The sequence below is a fragment of the Phodopus roborovskii genome, unplaced genomic scaffold, assembly GCF_943737965.1.
Source record: "Phodopus roborovskii unplaced genomic scaffold, PHOROB, whole genome shotgun sequence".
Taxonomy (NCBI): domain Eukaryota; kingdom Metazoa; phylum Chordata; class Mammalia; order Rodentia; family Cricetidae; genus Phodopus; species Phodopus roborovskii.
This window is the reverse complement of record NW_026126588.1, coordinates 26,192,367-26,214,061: the sequence shown is the minus strand read 5'-3', so window position 1 is coordinate 26,214,061 and position 21,695 is coordinate 26,192,367. Positions and strand designations below refer to the sequence as shown.

The following is a 21,695-nucleotide window of genomic DNA, read 5'->3' as shown; positions in this document are numbered from 1 at the left end:
CTTTTGATGGGCTTATTGATATATACTTCCTCTTTCCATAACAGACATAAGTAATATTTGGCCACCTTCTTTGGCTGGGGCTTGTTCATCTTTATATGCTTAACAAAGCTATTCAAAATGAAAAGTGCTATGATGAGAAATAAAGCTGTTGCTTTCACACTCGCTTCCTTCTCACTGTGCAATTGCTACTTTTTCTGAACTCGTCCATTATAACTTATTATATTTTTGCAAAGCTTTCCCCCCCTCTACACATTCATATTTTAATAGGTGTTAGATATAGTCCAAACCTTCTTTCCATGACTACCCTACAGCAACACTCTGTTCTGTATAGTTTAGATGGGGTCATTGTAGGTTATCTTCAATCCCAGATCCCTCTGGACTGGAGTCAACATCAAGGAGGGCCTCTTTATTGGTGAAAGTTGAGCTGAGAGTTAGGCTCTGCCGAGGCTTCACAGGTGCAAGTTCATTTAACTTGATGTTTTCATTTCTGACTAGAATTGTCTTGTCCATATTCTCTTCACTGTGCCTTGAAACGACAGCATCAAAGACATCTAGTTTTGGAGGCAAGGTTCCACTTTCAAATAGATATTTGGCTAGATAAGAAATACAAATGTTGGTCAAGAATGAGGTAACCATGGAGAGAGTTTTAAAGGGGAATCTCTGATTGTATATACCATTCTTGTCAGTGTAATAACCAGGGTAGAAGATTAGGGGCTGCAAGTATAGATATGGCTCTCCTCCAGTAATTCTCAGGAAAAGTCCAAAAATGTAACCTGCAACAGCCCCATAAGTGTTGGTTCCTTTGATGAAGAGTACACAGAGCAGCTGTGGGAAGATGATGATGTAGACCAGGTCGGAACTCAGGTACCAGAGGCCATACACAGTCTTGGTCAGCAAGGCCATGGCTGTTGCAGATGCTCCAAACACAAACACAGTGATCCTCATGATCCACACAATTTCTTTGTCTGATGCCTGTGAGGAATCAATGCAGGGTTGGTCAGCTTTGCAAACACTGGGCTGGCTCTTTAAGTGATGAACAGGATTAAAGTCTATGCTTAAAACTGATCTTATACAGTTCCCCATGTCCAAAGCTGGTGTAACCTATGGACTTGGGTACAAAGGCTTTGTGTACCATATGAATAAGCCTTTCACTAAATGTATAAGCTGAGATGAGCTAAGAACGGATGTCACACATAAAATATAGCAAGGTAAGATCTCACCCACATGAGGCACTGAGAGTATGGACACACCTTTTAGGCTTGTCTTTGTAGAAGTACTACCATTTTCAAAGACAGTTACTTTTTTTAGTGCCTTTAACCAAGTGTTTCTTGGGAATTCCCTTGGTAAAACACCAAAGGGCCATTTTTTAAAATTGCATTTGTACATGTACATATATGTGTGCAAATGCACATGCTATGGTGCATATGAGGAGGTCTTGCACAATTTGTAAGAGTCAGTTCTGGCAATGTGGGTCCCAGGGATGGAACTTGGGTCACCAAGCTTGCTGGCAAGCACATTTTCCCTACCATCTCATTGGCTCCAGTGGACTTAGTTTCCTGACTCTGATCTAGAAAACCCAGTAAGAAGCCAAGGTTTACATGATAGAGAAAAGCTCTTGAGCTTGGCTCGGGGTCCATTGCCCTCTAAAGACTACAGTAGCAAACTTTCCTAGAACCATTTGACTCCATAAGGAAAATCAAATTGAAAGGCTACTATATGTTAAAGGTATCCTTTGGAATTCAAAGACCACAGTAGTTGTTATAAAAATACTGTAAAGTAGGTCACCATGACTCCTGGCTACCAGAACTCTCTAGAAACCTAGCATATTTAATCAAATTAAATGCTTTCCTAAAATTTTGATGCTGCATTTTCTTTTACCAGAAGACAAGAAATTTAAGTTATAGTAACATGGCAGTCTCTTAGGAAGTAGTTACACTAATATGTTGCCTTTAGTGTGAAAACAAACAACAGCATGCATTTCTGTGATTCAGTGGCTGGAAAATAAATTCACTACGTTTAAATATGTGTATTTAACCAATATAAGAGCTGGATTGCAATATAGACTCAATATGCATGCACAGATTGAATATCCTTTATCCAAAATGCTTGAGAATGGAAGTGTTTAATATCCAGACAGGTTTATTTTTGCATTTTGGAATATTTACATGTTCATAATAAGATACTTGGGAATGAAACTCAAGTTTAAAACAGAAATTAATTTACATTTCATATATAGCTTGTAGGTATGGAAAGAAGGTGATCGTGTAGCACTGTGCTTACTAATTTTGTGAATGAAACCAGGTTTCATAGTATGGGACCTCCCACTTGTGACATCTTGCTGATGTTGAAGAAGTTTTGGAAATTGTAACATACCAAATTTACCATTTCAGCTGATAGAAATTCAACCCGTAATGGTATATACATAATGAATACAATGAATGCAGTGGCAATGACAATAATAATAATAATAATGACAGATTAAAGGGCCGGCCTTACATTTTGTCTGAAGGAGAGCTGGTAGATATTCCGAGCAAACATGGAACTTGCTGACAGGATGGAAGAGTCAGCTGAGGACATGACAGCAGCTGAAACAGCCCCGAGCCCAAAGAAGGAAATGTACCCAGGGCAGAGATACTGCAGAACGATCGGGAGAATCATGTCTCCTTCCTCCTTGGTCTTGGGATCTGGAAATCCGTAGGCAGTCTGGTTCCAGTCTGTGAAGCAGAAACAACTTAGAGTCCCTGTGTGGTCCACTGAGATGGGAAATCCCTATGCTGCTCATGTAAGATATCTGACCTGTGGGGCCCTGGTATGCAAATATTCTTTGTGTTCAGTGGTGCATACTTAGAATCACAGACAACAAACTTCTCTAAACCAAACATTTCCTTCAGACCACTTGGAGGTGAGTGTATGCCTAAGTTCATTATGTGAGGTCCAGGGATATTGTGCACACAAAGAGATTATAGCCACCACCACCCTCCACCCCCCCAGCCTTTTCCTGAAGACAGTGTAACAACCTCTGAAGATAGTGAACAGCCTAGGAGCTGCCTTTGAGTTAGTTTTCTCCTAAGCAATTTCATCTTACATAGGGTTTTCCTTAGGAGAAAGGGGGCAGGTCATGGTAAGGACAGTCCCCTTTCATTCATAAGGCTCACATTCCTTGGAGGTCTTTGAACTTGGTCTAATAGAATAACTTGGAACGTAAGTATATCTTTGAACAGATGGCTTTCACTTTATTTATTTGTGTGTGTGTATGTGTGTGTGTGTGTGCGCGCGCGCGCACACGCGCACGCGAGTGCACATGTGCCCATTCACGTGTAGCACTCAAGTGCTACAGCATCAGAGTATTGAGGTCAGAAGACAATTTGTGGAAGTCAGTTCACTCCTTCCACCATTGGTTCCAAGGATGGAACTTGGGTTATCAAACTCAGTGGCAAGTGTCTTTTCCCATGGGCCATCACACTATCCCTTCATTGTTTGGTTTGGTTGCAGCCTGTTGAATAAGACAAGGGTCCTGAATTCGTACATTCATTAGCTTCTTTGATATTTGGTGATCTTCCTTGATATTGTAATGTCAGGACTAAACAGCAGTGGTTTCTCTGGTTGCTGTCATTCCTCCACTTCCCATTACAGTCACCATTAAAGCCATGCTTACTTGCTGACTGGGCTAAAACTGCAACTGAGAAGTTAAGTCACCAGAGATCATAAACAAGAATGTACACTCATTCCAAGAAAACCCTGCTTACATATGGGCACACACACAGGAGACAGTGGGCCCATCTGCCCTTGTGAAACAAACCATAGTTTCTTTTTATAGAAATAGACACTGATGAGACACTGTGCCAATGTTTTTTTTTTTATCATTTAGTTATTGTTTTATGTCATATATGATCATGGAAGGGGAAGATTATGCTACAAATCATGACTCCTGTTTTTAAAACCAAAATGAAAATAAATCAAAATATAAGAGACAACTGGGTGGATGGTAAACCCCTTCTAATCTGTTTTAATTACCTCTACTTAGGGAAAGCTTCTCAATATGGGTTAATATTACATGTTTTCATACTACATGCTGAAAGCTCCTTCATAATCATACTTAAAACAACTGTAACTTAGTTCTAAAGTTCATAAAATGACCCACTGACCACAGATCTCAGTTGCTGCCATTGTGCTTTTATGATCTTATGTTTATACCTCCCCTGGGTCTTTGAAACTTCAATCCTCAAGATGATGTTATTGATATTAGGCAGGGATGCAAAGTAGAAGCCTCCTGACTGTGGCCAGTGCCCTTACTGGGGGTCTTGCTCCCCCTTTCTACCATGGGATAAACATGAGAGACAGGAATGATTAAGTTCAAGAAAAATAAAGGCAAGACTTTAGAAATGTTTCTTAGAGGCCAATGGGGAAATAAACATTTTATATTGCTCTTTTTTTGTTGTTGTCTTAGTATTTAGTTTATCTTAACCAATATAGGTACTGCTTAGTTTCTGCAGGGAAAGTAAATATCCCTCTTGGTTAGCAAACTATTGCAAATAAAAAGCTAAAATCTCAAGTTCACTGCGGTCCATGGAGACCAGGATGAGAGTGAGAGGATTGTCTCTTAAGCTAGTGGCTTGCAATTTCTGCTTTTCTCTAGCTCACCAGGTGGGGTGGGGATGGGGGTGGGGCTTGTAGAATGTTTTCAGAGTCCATTTCTATCATTTATAGTTAAACTCACTATGGAGGAGCCAAAATGGAATGGTATTCGTAAGTCCCATTCTCTCCCTCTGGTTACACTGTGTGAATCACAATTAATCTCCTGTTTGATAAAATACAGTGGTTAATACACCAAAGTTGCATGCTCCCAAATGTCTCATCATGGAGTGAGCAAAAAAAAAAAAAAAAAAAAAAACCAGGTAGACATCATAGAACTAGAATTCCATTTGTTGTAGCAAAGGCATGATAGGGTCATGCAGAAAGAATTAGTTTAATGTGTGTGGGGGAAGGGGAGTGGGGTGTGAGGTGGAGAAAACAGCCTTTAGGGGTCTGACACACACTACCTAGCAAATGTGACCAAGGTGTAAGAGGTTTACCTGTGGAGGCTCCAATGGCTCCTATGCATATGGATGGCAGAGCCATCACTAGGCACCCAAAAGCTGCGAGGAAGGACAGCACCTGGGCATAGGTGGCTGAGGATGAAGACAGAACCCTCTGGAAGTAGGCTTGCCATGGGATTCCACCCAGCATCTGCAGGAGAACCCAGGAATTCAGAGTGAGTCAAATGAGGGAGGGGGCAAATGGAAGGGTTATTTTCCAGGAGCTTTGTAACACTGCATCAATCGATTGTATTTGAAATAGTTTTAGCAGAGTTGTGAAGTATGGAATGCACTCCACAGACCACAAATCCCAACTGCTGCAACTGCATTTGCTGAGTTGTGAAGTTTGGCCACTTCCATGTTTGTCAGTTTAAATTCTGATCTTTCCAGAGAAGGAATCCATGTCATTATTGGCTCTGGGTGAATTCATTGTAGCATGAAAATGGAGTTAGCATGACCCTAGTTAGTGTCCTTGTTGATAAAACAAACAGAAGAGCAATAAAAACTTAAGGGAGGTTGATTGCCTTTTCTATTAAGTAAGGACACAGCAAGAATGTGCTGTCTATGAAGGGCCAGCCCACACAAAACACAGCCTGCCAGTGCCTCAGTCCTGGACTTTATAGTCATATTATGAAAAACATTCTGTTGGTTTCAAACCAGCTTGTTAAAACAGTCAGAGAATTGCAGTGCTTGCCAATGGTGATTTTGTTTGTTTGTTTGTTTTTGTTTTTTGTTTGTCTAGTCAGGGTTTCTCTGTGAAACAGTCCTGGTTATCCTGGAACTCACTCTCTAGACGAGGCTGGCCTTGAACTCACAGAGATCTGCCTGCCTCTGCTCCCTGAGTGCTGGGATTAAAGGTGTGTGCTACCACCTCCAGGGTAATGGTGATTTTTTTTTTTTTTTTTTTTTTTTTTTTTAAGAAACACTGGAGTCCTTGCATCATTCCTTTGTGACTACACTAGATAGTCTTTTCTTTTCCAAAGTTTATCTGTTCTTAGCTGCCTTAAAAGATGGGTCAGAAATTCCAACCAACATAAATTTAAAAAAAAAAATGAGAGCCTGACAATACAATATCTGATGAAATCTGAACCATGTAGCCCAATGAATGTCTATAGACGTTACAATGGACACAAGAATGATATAGAAAGACAACATTTTCACACTCCTCTGGGAGAGTCAGTGCATTGTGGTATTTTACTAAGAGGAGTATGCAGACAGCACAGACACATTAACTTCTGTCTATATTCATTTTTACAGAGACCATGAGTGATATGAATTTATGCACTTCAAGGAACATAACAACCTTCCAGAACACTCATAGTTTCTAAGTAAAATCTATCTGCCTTTCAAAGAGACAAGTTTATATGCTAAAAACCTGTTGCCAATTTAGAACTGAATTGAGCTTTCAGGGACAAAATCAGATGGTAAGAGTAGAGATTTTCCTAAAGGGATTGGTGACCTCTGAAACTTCTGAATTATACACTTATTCTTTACACCATGCTGGGGGTTGTGTGTGGGTGCACAGTGAGAAGTTACCAGCCTGAGGAAACCCTTGACAGGACCTACCTGGTGCCCTGACCTCAGACTCTAATAAAGTTCTGTAAGTGGTCCTTTGTTATTGTAGCCCTACTGGGGCAATTTGAAAAATGATTATGGAAGAGTGACAATAGGGAAACCAAGGTAAGGAGGCTTTGGGTCTAATGTAGAGCCAGTTGGGTGGGGATGGTGGGACTGAGAAAGGCCTCTAGTGCCATTGGCAAGACTTAGGAATCATGTTAAAGTAGATGTATGGAAAATAATCAGAAGACCAAAGACCCTCAGTGCTACAATGCCAGTCTGATTTCTATAGTTTGTCTATAGCACGTGGTATTTGATTTGTCTTTCTCCAACAATTGGAATAGTGAGTCTGACTGAAGAACTGAATATAATGTTTTATTTTACAGATGTTTCTTATACGGACTTCAGTGTGGTAATGGGGGAAGGACCATGAGATTCTGATGCTCTGCTTTAATTCCTAGCACAGGCACAAGATTGACAGTCAACAAGTTGCCCACTTCTGCCTGCCATTGTCCCCATGTAGCTGTAAACACACTGGGAGGGAGGTGCCATTTCACAGCTCACGTTTTATATTCACAATTATAAAGTATCCCCAGAAAAAAGAAAGCCAAGGGATTTCTTCACAATACTTACAAGAGAAACCACTATTGGAAGCATGCTTTCCCCCAAGTTTTCCTGCATCTTACTGCAGAATTTTTTTTTTTTTTTTTTTGGGTGTGGGAGACACATACAGTTTGAGTGTTGAAGAATTGTTAATATTTAGTAAAGTGCCACACACATAAACTCATAAAATATTTATTATCAACCCTCTAATGAGGAAACAAAAATAACCAATTTTCCCTTCACTGTACTATAAGAAATAACCAATTTCTTGCCTCAAAATCAGATACCATGTGCTACTTTCATATATAATCTCTTTAGTTAGCAGAATCATTAAATATGGTTAGGTTTGCATGGTTCTTTTCCCTCTTACTTTGACTTGTATTCTGCCACGATATCCTATCCTGTATGTCTTCCTCTGACAGGGCTATCACACAAGGGTTCCATGTGTTTTAAGCCACCTCTGCCTCTTTAGGATTCTTCCTTTGGAACCACTCCCTAGTAATGCTTTCCAACTTACCTGGTGCACTGAGAGCCTAGACATGTGGCTCTAGCCTTACAAAATGGGAGTCAATTCAGATACGGCCATGAACCAGCAGGTGAAGCTCTAAATATACATGAGAAATCTTGAACATGTTTTTGATTTTTGTGAACAATGAGGCCACATTTCTCAGATCATAGTGTGACTTACCAACAACAGAAAATTATCAAGCCAGGTGTAGACTTCAATTGGTTCAATGGTTCCCAACCAGGGACTCTGGTATTTGGCGTGAACAGCGGTGAATCCAATGTCGGTGACTGCAGGATGCGACAGGGCAAAGGGGACACTGATCCACTGGAACAAAGAATGACATTGGAGCATTGACTATGAGCTTAACTGATGGGATATGCATGTTCCTAGTACATTCATCTTTCTCAGAACTGGCACAGCTTGATAGTTGCTCTTGATAGAGAAAAGCCTCAAATTATGTTGTCTATAGGATGCCGTGAAACATGGATTTAGAAAGCATTGACTGACTACTCATGTGTTTGACTATATTGGATCATATATACCATAGAAGCAGTCAGCTGAAACTTTGGGGAAGGAAACAGTCCATCACACACACACACACACATACACATACCACACTTTTGTTTTCTGTGAATTGATCAAAGATATACATCCACTAATAACATAGGGAATGAGGTGATTAAAAGATGTGCCCCACACTGCTACAGTGGGGGGGCAGAGCTGAAGGAGTCAGGGGGAAATTGGACAAGAAGAAGCACACAGAGACTATTCAGCTTACAGCAGGCTAGGCGGAGTGAAGTCACTGTAAGATGAAAATACCTTTAACCCATGGGACCAACACTACTGCTGGGCAGCAAAGTGTGCAGAAATGTCAGTCTTTCCCTGTGTGATTGTGTGGCTGACACAGATCTGCAATTATCTGACACTGCTGATCATCAGGGAGGATTGAGCTGAAATTCGTAAGCACAGGAAAAGAGACAAATTCAAACTTCAAATAGAGGTTTCTCTTGATTGTGGTTGGAGTTTGAGTCATTGTAAAGTCAAATATCCTAAGTGGAAGTACCTCAATTAAAGGATCATTTACATATGGTGTGTGTGTATGTGTGAGTGTGTGTTTGTGTGTGTTTTCAGATTTGTTGGGCAACAGGGTTTTCTGGCAGATGAGTGGCTTCTGAAAATTGGAGGCAAAGACAGACTCAAGAAGAAAACCTTGAGCTTCCTGCTAAAGAATTTTAATTTTGTTTTGTAGGTAACTGGACAGTCTCTGAAGTTTGACAAATATTTTGATTTAATGTCATGGATATTAACAATGAGTTCCAAAACAAACGGCAGTGCCACAGGTCTCCTATGCCTCCTGACAAAGGTCTCAAGGCCACCAGTGACATTGGGAACTGAAACACGTTCAGTAAGGAGAGGGTGATGGAGTCAGCCTCCTCTGGGTTAGAGCAGGAACAGGAGCCAGAAAGGGAAAACTAAATGAATCAAGAGTCCAGTTTCAGATCTCCAAGGATGATTTCAAAACCGATAGAATTACAGAGTCTGAGAAGTTATGGTTAAGGTATAGATTGACTATGTGTGCATGTGCAGGAATTAAAGCTGGAAAAATAAACTATGTGTTTATTTTTATGTAGTATATAATTTATGTAGTTATAATTATGTAACATTCCTTACTGAATAATACACATACATGATCTAATTTAACCTAGGAATAAAAAGACTAATTAACCCCCATATCCACTTAGTTATGCTTACTGGCCAAAAATTTCCAACATATATCCCTATATAGGGTTGCCCTTTCATTCCTACAGCAACACACTTGACTCATGAGTCTGTATGTCTTAAGTTCTGATCTCACTCAAAGCAATGAGGCAGGATATACATCATTGGTAGATGGACTCATTCCCCTGGGATTGGGCTTCTTGGGATAACAAGTGCATCAATATTAGAGCTGCCATTGCCACACCGATCTCACATCTGACACTTCTGAGAACGGCTTTTCTCTGCTTCCTTTATGGAGGGCTATGATGACTCTGGGTAAAAACCATAATTCTACATATCCATTTAGTTTGGGCAATTTAAAAATAAAAAGTGGGAATTCCTAAGCAAATAAAATATTTTTAAATTTATTTTTAAAATGTGTGAATAATATTTTACAACACAGTGTCTAGGAGAAGAATGGGAAATGCAGGTTTTGTGATTATATGGGAATTAATATTTACAGCATAAGTCAGTAATGGATTTTTCTGGGATATTATTACTGATGATATAAAGTTACAATAAAAAGTTATGAGAGTCATTTTTTTTTAATTTCCAAACATGGATGGTAAAATTTAAAATAGTCAGTGGAGATTTATTTTTTTTTACTATAAGAAAAATAAATAACAGGAGAAAATCAAAGCTAGTTTGATCCTGATTGGGAAAATGAGTACTTATGCTTTCTCTGCACAAGGACTGTTGATATGATGCTTGCATTTAAATGAGACTATGCACATGAACCCATGTCAGTCCATGACAAGGAATGGACACACATTTCCATTTATGCTTCTTTTATATGAATTATGTGTTGTACACTATCATAAATACAACTATTACTTTGCATTTTAAGGCTTGAGGATGTAAAGTTTCAAATGTAGGCTAGGATATATTGAACATACCCAGAAGTGCTTTCACGGTCATCCTAATACTACTCTTGCTTCATGGTGATAGTATTCTTTACATAATAAAACATGTGTGTGATCTAATTTACCTGGGAATAACAGAAATAGTAAATCTTGCTAATCCCTTATGTAAGTAAGCCTCTCATCTTTAGATCCCTGCCATAGTTTCTATGTCCTATCAGTCACCCTGCAGTAACTAACAGAAGACAAGAAGCTATATTTTGCCCACATTGCCACTGAATTAATTTTGCTCAGGAGATCAAAGTGTTGTCACTAAATACCTAAGATGGCTACAAGTAGTTTTGATCCATACTAATAGTGGTGGGAAGCAAGACCCAGATGTTTGTAGGAGTTAGAGTTAGGGCATATCTTTCTGTCAAACATTAACAAAAATAACCAGAGCTTATGATTTAGTCAGTTCATAGAATAATTAGTATTTCAAATAGTATTAAATCTACTGTGTAGTTTTCATGATGGAAAATCATCTATCCACTGATTTTTTTTTTTTGAGTTACAATAAATATTGTTTTTTAGAAGGATAATGCAGGGAGGGGGAAAAGAAGAGAGGAGATAGGAGATGAAGTGATGTCACTTACCAGTCCTATAAAAATGCAGAAGAGTTGTACTACATCAGTATATGCCACAGAGTAGAGCCCGCCCACTAGGGTGTAAAGAATGGCAATGAGTGCGGAGACAATGACTGATGCGTTCACATCCACATCTATGATCACGCTGATGGTGGCTCCTAGAAGAAAATAACCAGGCAGCTCAGTGGTGAAGGGACACTTCTGCTTCCAAAGTGAAGTCACAGCAGATATGTACTTGTAAGGTGTACAGGATAACAATGTGGAAAAGAACTATTGTGCTAGAAATCTTATGTCTTAGTAAATAAAGTATGTATCTCTTTTCATAGAGCAGCTATAAAAAACATTTTTGATGTTGGTGCTTAGCTAGTTAATCTATGTAAGACTTAATCTAAAACACGCGAAAACAGGACAACTAGAAATATGGATAAATATAACTCCATTCTCAGACCTTGTAATGCTTTGACTATATGAAATTCTGACTTAATTAAACATGTACAGCAGACTTCTTTCTGAGAGGCATGAACACCCATTTCCATAATATACAATGAACATTTTTTCTATTTTGCCTTCTGCTGCTAGCCCACAATGATGATACCAAATACAAGATACAAAACAAAAAAAAAAAAAAAAAAAAAAAAAAAAACAAAAAAAACCAAAAACCCTGAGTCAAATTCATAGGAGAAAATAATAAAATGGGTAATTGGTTTTATCAACTTCTTTTCTCTCTCAAAGTCTCCAGAGGTGTTTTTAAATTGTTCAGTTGGTAAATGTGTGGCTTCTACTCAGAACATACTGGAGAATCCTGGCTCTAAAAAAAAAAAAAAAATCATACTTTCAGGACTGGAGAGATGGGTCAGTGGGCAAGAACAGAGATTGATCTTGCAGATCTGATTCACTTCACAGCACCCAAATAGTGGCTCACAACCATCCATAACTCCAAATCCAGGAGATCTGACACTCTCTTCTGACCTCCATCAACACCAGGCACACTGCACATACATACATACAGGCAAAATATTCAAACGCACAAAATAAACACATGAGAAGTAAAAAAGAGAAAATTACAGTTTTAGTATCTTCCATGTTCAATATGTTTGTTTTCTTGCCTTATGGCATTGTTTGTTGGTGCCTGTCTTTCCACTGAGAATTTTATGAATGGACAGTTTAAAACACTGCTATCTCTCTCTACTCCTGAATAGGCATGCTCACAGTGTATACCACCTACCAGGGAGAAACATTTATTATGTAAAGGGAAATTCACATTGTTCTAAAACAGCAATACAAAATAGATTTTTGCTTTGACTGTGTTAATAGAACACTTTTCTTGAATAAAACGAATAATATAATTAGCAGCTATGATCCAAATACAAGAAGCCAATTATTTATTGGTACTTTTAATAAAGGGTAGAATTACTGTAAGGACATTTAACAAAATATTTTTTTTCTCTTTTGAGGTTTGTTTTTCATGCTGTAATTTTTGTTGCAAATCTCTTGCTATTGTTATTTTTGGCAAAGTTTTCTGCTTTCATAACATTTCCAAGTTATAATGCCATGAGTTATAAGCAATTTAATCACAGGCAAGTTTCGCAGCACTAGTCTTTGGAGATGTTACATTGGTGGCAGCTCTGTCACTTTAGATAAGTCACCTGCCTTTCTATCACAACTGCATTTGGGTTCAAATATTTTATGAAAATACTTTAGATATGATTTCATTAATTGTAGTGAGGAAAAACTGCATATACCGACCTCCTGATGTGGAGTTATGAAACAAATCATTGAAATTAGCTATGAGAAATATAAGCACACATTCCATTCAAGCATTCTAATGTTCCTGGCTAAAAATGATAACCAAACATAGCCTGGCAGCACCAGGCTGGTATTAGCTGGTACTGACTAGTATTGGCTGGTGTCACAGTGCAACATGATTCAGTAATTTGATGTCAAGTGAGAGGACACAACAAGAAAAGAAGAAGATGTAGTAGAAGCCACAGATTCCAGAGAAATTTCAGGGGATCTGTGTTGTCTGTTAGTGACGGTTGGGCTGCACTGAGACAATGCGAAGAAGTGATGGTGCAGATGAAACCTGTGGCTGCAACCATCCTTGAGGGGCTCCGTGAACCTGCTCCCACCCGGATTGCACAGTGGTAATGATCCCTTCTGCAGCTGTGTTATCTTAAGTTAATGTCTGTTGTAATAACAGAGAAAAGATCGCCCTATGCTTTTCCTATGCTTACATTCCCCATGCTTATTCATACTGAGGTGAAAAAGAATACAGGTAGAGTTTACACTTGTTCTTTGGTATCCTGAGATTATTTCTTGCAATCACTACTTTCTAAATACATCCAGCAATTACACTTAAAGAATAAAGGCAGTAACTTTATAATACACATGTGCTGCTAGAGCATAGATTTCTACCAAGGGCAGTAGTGTGTGTGTGTGTGTGTGTGTGTGTGTGTGTGTATATGTATGTTGCTTATAGTATATGTGTGTGTTACTTCATATGTGTGTATATACCCAGAGACTGTTACCCTGTTTTCATATGCCTGAAATACATATGCAGACATAGACAAATACAAGCAGAAGTAATTATATCATTATATCGACATACAGAGTTTATCTACTGTAGTTTGTATTTGTAAAGTGCTATAGAAACTTCAGTTCATTAATTCTATTCGCCTTTTAGGACTATTATTTGGAACTTTATTCAGCCAGAGCAAGCTTTTTGTATTCCGTTATTTAGCTCACTCCTTTATGTCATACCTCAGCAGGCAGTCTGTTCTTAAACCTGGAGTTTCTAGTGTCAAACCCAGTGGCAAAAAACTCCCCTTGTTTCTCAGCTAATGAAAGTGAGGTTGGGGGAGATTGTTCTTTTTATATATTATGTCATTAGGCTTTAAGTTGAGGACTGTTGCCTAGAACAGGGAAGTGCCATTTTTTTACTGAGTTATTGGTGTATTTTGTGAACTAAAAAATAGTCCTTTTTGTCACTATCACTTCTTTCCTTCTGTAGTTATCAATCAAGACCATGACCTTAGGTTGTATAGGAATGTGAGAGGATAAGGAGACAAAGGTGGTGTGAACTAATCTCAGGTGGTACAGAGGCTACATAAGATAATACTGGAACCAGGAGACAAGCTCGCAGTCTGTCATACATAACACAGAACGCCATTGCATTGCCATTTTTCTAGCTATCTAGCACCTGGGTATAGACTTAGCTCTTGTCCTGTCACTTGGAGAAGAGCTTGGGAATCCTGTGTAGGAGAGTGCCTGGATGTGGCCACCTGGTCCATCCATTGAAGAGTGTTGTAGGAGTCAGCTCTGCAGAGGTTCACTAGCTCCACACTCAGTGGCCTGCCTTGGACTTAAAGGCAATGGACTGAGACTGAAGATCTTCCATAGTCCAACTGAACACACGGCAGATGAGTTCAAAGCCCTGGCAACTGGATTTGTAAAGTGTCAGAGGCAAGATGGAAGGGTCATAATTCTGGAGGAGAAATTACACAGGGTCATAATGAGAAGAGAAAGCAAAGGTTCTGCCATGTCTGTAGAAATTTTTGGTTTTAAAAGAGAGCAATGAAGCCTGAATTTAGAAAGAGTTGGCTATCAGAGGAGGACAGACCTGCAAGCAGGAAGACCTCTGCACTGGCTCCAGTGAGGAAGGTGTGGCTGAAGCAAGGACAGAGGCCAGGGGCTGCCAATCATCCAGGAGGCGGGGGGGGGGGGTGCGGGGGGAGGGGGGAATGAACAGCTCAGAATGGTCCTAGAGCTGAGGTGAGAACGCAAGTGATGCAGCACAACTTCTCCGGGGTTTGCATCTCCAGTTCCCTCAACACTGTTCAAATTTCAGCAACTGGATATGGTTATTTTCACCTCCAAAACTGCATCTCCAAGACTGGGGTAAAAAGAAGCTGGGGACTGGAAACTTTTCATAAGTTAACTTAAAAAATCAAATCAATCAAATCAAAACAAAAAAATCCCACTTAAACTTGTGAAAGAACCCTCTCTGTCTTCCGTCATTCTCAGTTTTGTTATTAATTATTGGCCATGGTGTTTTGCTTTCCCAAAAAATAACATTGGTGTGTGAAGTTAGATGGCTTTGCTCGAATGCCTTGTCTGTTTTGTTCACAGGCTGTGGGGTCTCACTTCTCTTCAAATGTTACTTACCCACACATTGCTTTATACTTGCTTTTAATGGGACATACCTTACATAGCAATATTACTACTTTTAGAAATCTTCAAGGAGTTCAGTTTTGCTTATGTTTATCAATTTTACCATGGCAGTCATTAGAAGGGAAAACAGTAAGAGATAAAACGTGCTCACAGAAGTGAAAACAGTTACCGAGGGGAAAATGTCAGAAAGAATTTATTTAAATTTGTTTAAGACAAAGGATTCCCCTTAAATTTTTAAATTTCCTCACGGTCAATTTTAAAGTTTCTGATCTAAACTGTACCTTTTATTTGTGCTTAATTAATTGAATGGAATTGTGTTCTAAATCATTACTATCCTATAAAAGCAACTTTATAATTCATGGCTACATGGTAATGATGTAATTCAGGTTCAAAACAAATGAAGCTGAGGTTTCACCTCTTCAGCCATACTTCACAAAGTATAGAATTTCTATTGAGATCTTATAGGAATAAATACGGATCTGGACATGGTTTTAAAGATTTTTTTTAAGAGACCAAGCCTTATGTTCAGGAACTGGACTATCTTCTTACCTAACGCAGAGAAAATTGCTGCAGCCCAGAACATCTCTCCCATCAGTGCAGGGATGAACAGCAGTCCACCCATGCGCTTTCCATAGATCTGTTGAAATGGGTCTAACATGGTCACATATCCCTTGGAACGCATAGGTTTTGCAAAGAACAGACCACCTAAAACAAATCAAACAAGTGCTTATGAGAAGAAAGGAATGGTACCTTTTACTATTCATCTGTTTTTCCCCAGGAAAAAGAATTTTTAAGATATCTTTATGTACTAAGAAACCTGTTTTACATGTCCTACGAATATTGTACCAAGAAATATTTAGTGACCTAATGTAAATTCCTTAGTACATCTAACAGTGCTCTGTCTAATGGGAAACTGGATGACATACATAAAGCATGTTAATTGAAAGACACGGACCAGGTTGGTGTGCATTAAAATGCTTTGATGCATTTGTGTCACACAATCCAATATTTAGACACTTTGAATTAGCACAAACTCCAATAAAAGCATTTTATGTAGCAAAATGAGGACCTCTCTTATATAATATTCAAACTTTTAGTAGTTTGACTTACCAAAAGGAACAAAGGAATAATGGAGTTGATTAGGTTTTAATGATATATCCATACTTTTTTTGAAAGAAATAAATCATAGTTGTTTAAGGAATTCTTAACCTGTTCTAGTGGCCACAGGATCAACGAGGTTTATACACGGTTCATAATAAGGAGATTAATAATATTAGCATTGGTGGTGTTCTGATAGCATTGGTGGTATTCAGCTACATAACAATTTCGGGTAATTGCTACTTAGAAATTTTCTTCACAACAGTTGTTCACGTCATTTGACTTATTATTTATACTTTATGCTGAGTACTGAATGAATCATAGGGATCTCAACACCCACTTACCTACAATCAGACTCAGAGAATATCCAATTGGTGCTTGAGCCCATGCTAGACCACAGCCTGGTCCATAAACTGCTTCAGCTGTCCCATTGATGTAACCCCCTCCAACCCAGGTGGCTGAAATGGAACAAACAGTAGGGTTATAACACTACTTTTCACCTGCTCTTCCCTGGTGTCCAACACAGAGGCCACTGGCTTCAAGTGGTCATATATGCTCTGCAATGCAGAACTCTGTTAGATAGGTTTTTTTTCTAAGATATAGAAAACTCCTGTAGCATAATTACTGAATGAAAGCAGGTAAAGAACCAAAAATGCAGGCTTTGGCTAAGCAAACTCAAGTCAAGACTGACTGACAAGCTGCTAATTCTCCTAACAAATTTGATTCTTCATTTTTTCAATATAATATTTTATTAATTCTTCAAGAATTTCATATAATGATTTTTTTATCATATTCAGCACCAATACCTCCCCCTAATGCCTCCCAGACTCATAATACTTTATTCTTACCAGAACTCTAATAATTTGTAGTTTCTGTACTTCTAAGAGTATAACAAAAAGATTCCAAGTGACCCCTGTGCTCAATGTATGTGGAATGATGAAGGTTCCAGGATCTTAACACTTTTATCAGACAGGAGACTGAACCATCCCATAAAGAATGCATGATGAAAGAATACATCTCTATGTCTAGAAATCTTGTCTATACCACTAAGATGTGACTGGCTGTTTTCATGTTAGAATTTATCCCCTTTTAATCCAATAGGCATAAAAGAGTGTATTGAGATTAACTCTCTCTTTCTCTCCGTGTGTGTGTGTGTGTGTGTGTGTGTGTGTGTGTAAAACAACAGCTAAAGAAGAAAGATGCCATGAATTTCAAAGAGAACAAGGAGGGATACATGGGAATGTTTGGAGTGAGGAAAGTGAAGGGAGAAATGACATAATTATACAATTGTATTACAATCCCATAAATAAAAGAAATAATTATTAACTTGATAAGACTTTCCTGGTTAGAAATTTCAGGCACATGTATCATGAAATTTATGTACTAATCCCCGAAGGGAGCAGGAAATGTGTAGCAGCCACTCCCATCTTCACCCAAGCTCCCACACCTGGTAGTGCAGGCAACTAAACACTGTCATTCATTGATTTTCTCATTCTAGACCCTGTTGAAATTTTAGAGTTTTTCTTCTCTACCAGTCACAGGGAGTACACATAGCAAGGATCAGAAGAAATCCTTGCTTACAAGGTTCAGAATCTGAGACTTCATCTTCAAGCTAAGATGGCTGAAACCAATAACATGCCAGCAATACCTTGGCGCAGAATGAAAATGGCTCCAAAATCTTAGGAGCACAAAGCTTCTTAGCAATTACTTTTCACCGCATGGCTTTGCAGTCCCTCATCCAAAAATCAAATCTGTGCCTGAGTGATTGCATTTATTGATATTGAAAGCATGGTCACTTACCATGATTAAAAACAGTCTTTCCCATTTGTTATTGAGTTAGTCCTTTCTGGGTCACAATTTGTTCCCCACATTTACATATATTTGTGTCAAATAATGAGCAAGAACATAAACTATTTTAAGCTATATATTTTAAAGGAATTTACATGTTCACTCTCTGTTTCTTATGAAATACATATAATCAGCCTGAATTTAGTGAGGCTCAAATAATATGTTTTAAATTCTAAATGAATGGTCATGTTGACTAAGGGTCTTCTGAGCTTGGAGAAAGAATTGTTAACACATCAGCTAGGCTATGATAACACTTTACAAGAAACAGCCTCATTTGACTGTTTTTATATACTTTAATTCTGCCATATTTTTAAAAGTCTGCATATGATGAAAGAACAAATTCTGCAACAATGTATGACTATATGAAATATATTATTATAAAGTAGTAGAATATGATAAAAATCAGCAATCAATAAAATGCTTGGACTTTCAACAGCTTCTTATTCTTGTGATTTTTTTTTAAACAAACTGCATTTTTAAGGAGACAGAGCATACCAGTGAGAGAGCTGCACACAGCACAGCATGGAGGAGTCCTGAGTGTGGTCAGCCAGACTTGGCTCTGATCTTAGCTAACTAATCAACTGGGGACACTCCCTAAACTCTGCAGCCCTTTCACAGCATCTGCAGTAAGGAGCACATGAATCCATCTAGTTGGTGAGTGAATGCCTGAATCCACAATGCAAATACTTGACAGGTAAAAATCTACAGTCTATACAGGATACTGTTGATTTCAGATGGCCAAAATGAAGGCATTGAGAACATGGGACCACCTTCACTGCGTAGTTAGGTCCCTAGCTGACACACAGTATGAACTGTCTCACAGAAAGGAATAATTTATTTGAATATTATTTCTAATAAGATATTTTTCTCAGGAGACATCAAGAGTTCCAACTAGAGTATATTGTTGCAGGTGTTAAATATTCACTAAGCAGGGCTCAGGCATAAGTGTTGCCAATCCTTTATAAGATACAAGTTTATATTGCTCCCACAATTATTTTTGGTGACGAAGACAAATATGAAAAACCAAATAAATTACTCTGAGATCAAAGGAAGAAAGATCAAGGGTCTCTCCTAACACAAAGAACATTATAAAGGAGGAGAAACACATGCTGGCCTGGGGATTTCTCTGAGGACACACCCTGACTTTTTCCTTTTGGTATCAAGGATCCTGAAAACCTTACTTTTAGTGTTATAGATGGAAGCCTTTAAGGAAAATGGTTATTAAGTGAGAAGATAGACTTCTAACAGGCATTAATTAGATTGGAATTGCAGTGTCTCCAAAACAACTTATTCAAGTTAAAAATCACTAGTTAGTATTCATTTGTCATTTAAGAGAACTCAGTCATAACTTCATATTTGTGTTAATGGATGCATTGAAACACCATGGCATTAGATTACAGATTCACAACTTGGAAGACTATGACCCTGCTTTCCTTCACCTCTTTGTTTTATCACTAGCCAGTCAAGAGGGACTGTAGTTGCTTTGCTAATATTTAGTCCAGTGATTTATTGTAAATTCATTTTTGTCAAGTACTACTGCGATTAAACCCAAACCCCTTTCTTTTAAATTAAATATGTAATTACTTTAAAAAAAATATAAGCAGTGGGCTGAAAGAATTCCAAAGGACAAAAAGCAGTGCTTGCTTTCTCACTCAGAACACAAGCCATCATGAGAAGGAAGCATGGGAACACCTACCTGTCATGGTAAAACCACCAACCAACAAACCAATGTCTCGTCCCCCGACTATGATGGCTTCACTGCGCTCTTCTGCATTGCCGCTGTTTTTGGTTTTCCATGCAGCCCATATTCCAACCAAAAATATAAGGAGGTAGAACAGGATGATAGCTACCAGTCCTTCTACATGGAAAGCCATTTTTATTTAAGGTAGTGTGCAGATCCTCCCACAGTGGGCTACTTCATCAAGCCTTCTGTAGAAAATACAGCAATGCATTATTAAGCAGCCAAGCGCTATGCCTACACAGGCTGCCAAGAATAAGCAGCTGGCTCTAGCCCTCCCTTAAAAAAAAAAAAAAAAATACTTGCATTGAAATTCCCTGAAACTGATCATGGCCAACAAGTGTCCACTACACTGGTCTGCTTCTGCTTAATAAGTTAATGTTCTGAATTTTGAAGAAACAGAAAAAAGGAATTAACAGAAATACAATTATAATGATTTTTGTATTTTATAAATTCAAGTTAAAATTAAGTAAGTCTGATTTGTGTTATAACTAAGTTCTGTCAAGAGATCCTTTGCAATGATTATGCCTGTATTTGTCCTTTGAAACTAAGTCGATATTTCATAAGTGTTTATTAATTTAAGTGTACCCTAAAGGAATACTCCAAGAACGTGTGTATGTGTTTACTATTCATAGTCTACTTATCCTTTCAGAGGACTTCAGGAAACAGGTCGAAAAGTAACCCGATATACTGGGGTTGAGGACGAGGGCTAGGAAAATCCATTTAAAATGCATCAACTGTGGTTTAATTTACTGTGACAACTAGGTATGTTTTCGTTGTTTAAATGAATGACCCTCGATCCTCTCAATCTTCCTTCGTCCTTAGTTATTATCATGTCCCCACCCGTCCCCCTGTAGCCTCTTCCTGGTCTCCCTATTAGAAAAGGATTTTAAATATGGCATTTTATAAACCACAGTCAAGGATATGAAGAGCAAAACGAAGAGGACTAGTGTCTAGTTCTGAATTAAAGCTTCATCGTACAGAATTCTTGTTCTTTCCGGCTGTGCATTACCTGGGCTATTTCCTGCACCCAGTTCACACGCTTAAGTTTCTGTGGGAGTCTGTACTTTGCAAGTGGGTGGTGAGGCGCTGTGTGTAAGCACTCACCTCTGGAATGCCAGGGAGCTCTGGGGCATCTGGGACTCAGTGGGCACCGCCTTTGTGAGCTCAAAGCCACCAAATTACCCCTCCACCCAAGCTCCCTGGCGCTCAGCTGCCCCGTCTCCCTTGCCTTGGGTCTCTGGAACCCCCAGTCTGCAGCCGCTAGCACCCCAGAGCCACAAGTGCTTTTTCAGCTGTGCAGAGGGTGTATCCCTGCCAGGCAGAGACCGTCCCTCCTCCCAGACCCCCCCCCCCCCACCGAGGGCGCGGCCACAGCTCGCGTTCTGGGCTCTTACCTGGGCGTCACCCCGAGCTGCTCTTAGGGTCCCAGGCGCCCCTTGATCCTGTGGCTTTGCGGGACAGCAAGGGAGGGAGGCGCGGGGTGAGTGGAGGGGCTCGGTGGGGAGCCTGCTTAGGGCTGCGAGGGACGAGGCGATCGATCGGGGTATTGGGAAAAGTCTCTTTATAAGGGCGGCGGGTGGGGGCGATCGTCAGAGCTCTGGAGACGGACGTCAGAGCAAAGTGGTGCTGGGCGGGAGCTGCGGACGGAGCCCTTGCGTGGCGCCAGTGCAAGGGGAGAAGCCGGGCTCAGAGCCAGCACTTGCCAGAGTCCATGTTGCCATCCTCACCTGCTCCATTAGAATGGAGGGCTCCAGACCCTAAGGTCATTCCCCAATATAACTGCCCATTCTTCCTGTCCGCATCGTGTGCAAAAGACAGCGATGGACTCAGGATTTCCCAGACCCACCTTCA

General features: G+C 39.4%; 1 protein-coding gene across 1 annotated transcript; it reads right to left on the bottom strand.

Annotated features, from left to right (window-relative positions):
* Positions 1–228: 228 nt before the first annotated feature.
* On the bottom strand, positions 229–19,993 carry Slc5a7 (solute carrier family 5 member 7). Its single transcript, XM_051204532.1, has 8 exons — positions 19,800–19,993; positions 16,600–16,713; positions 15,707–15,862; positions 10,997–11,145; positions 7,924–8,067; positions 5,073–5,226; positions 2,497–2,714; positions 229–972 (listed from the first exon to the last, which is right to left on the bottom strand). Exons 1-8 carry the CDS (start codon positions 19,975–19,977, stop codon positions 343–345), a joined length of 1,743 nt encoding a protein of 580 aa, XP_051060489.1. The 5' UTR covers positions 19,978–19,993; the 3' UTR covers positions 229–342.
* Positions 19,994–21,695: the final 1,702 nt, after the last annotated feature.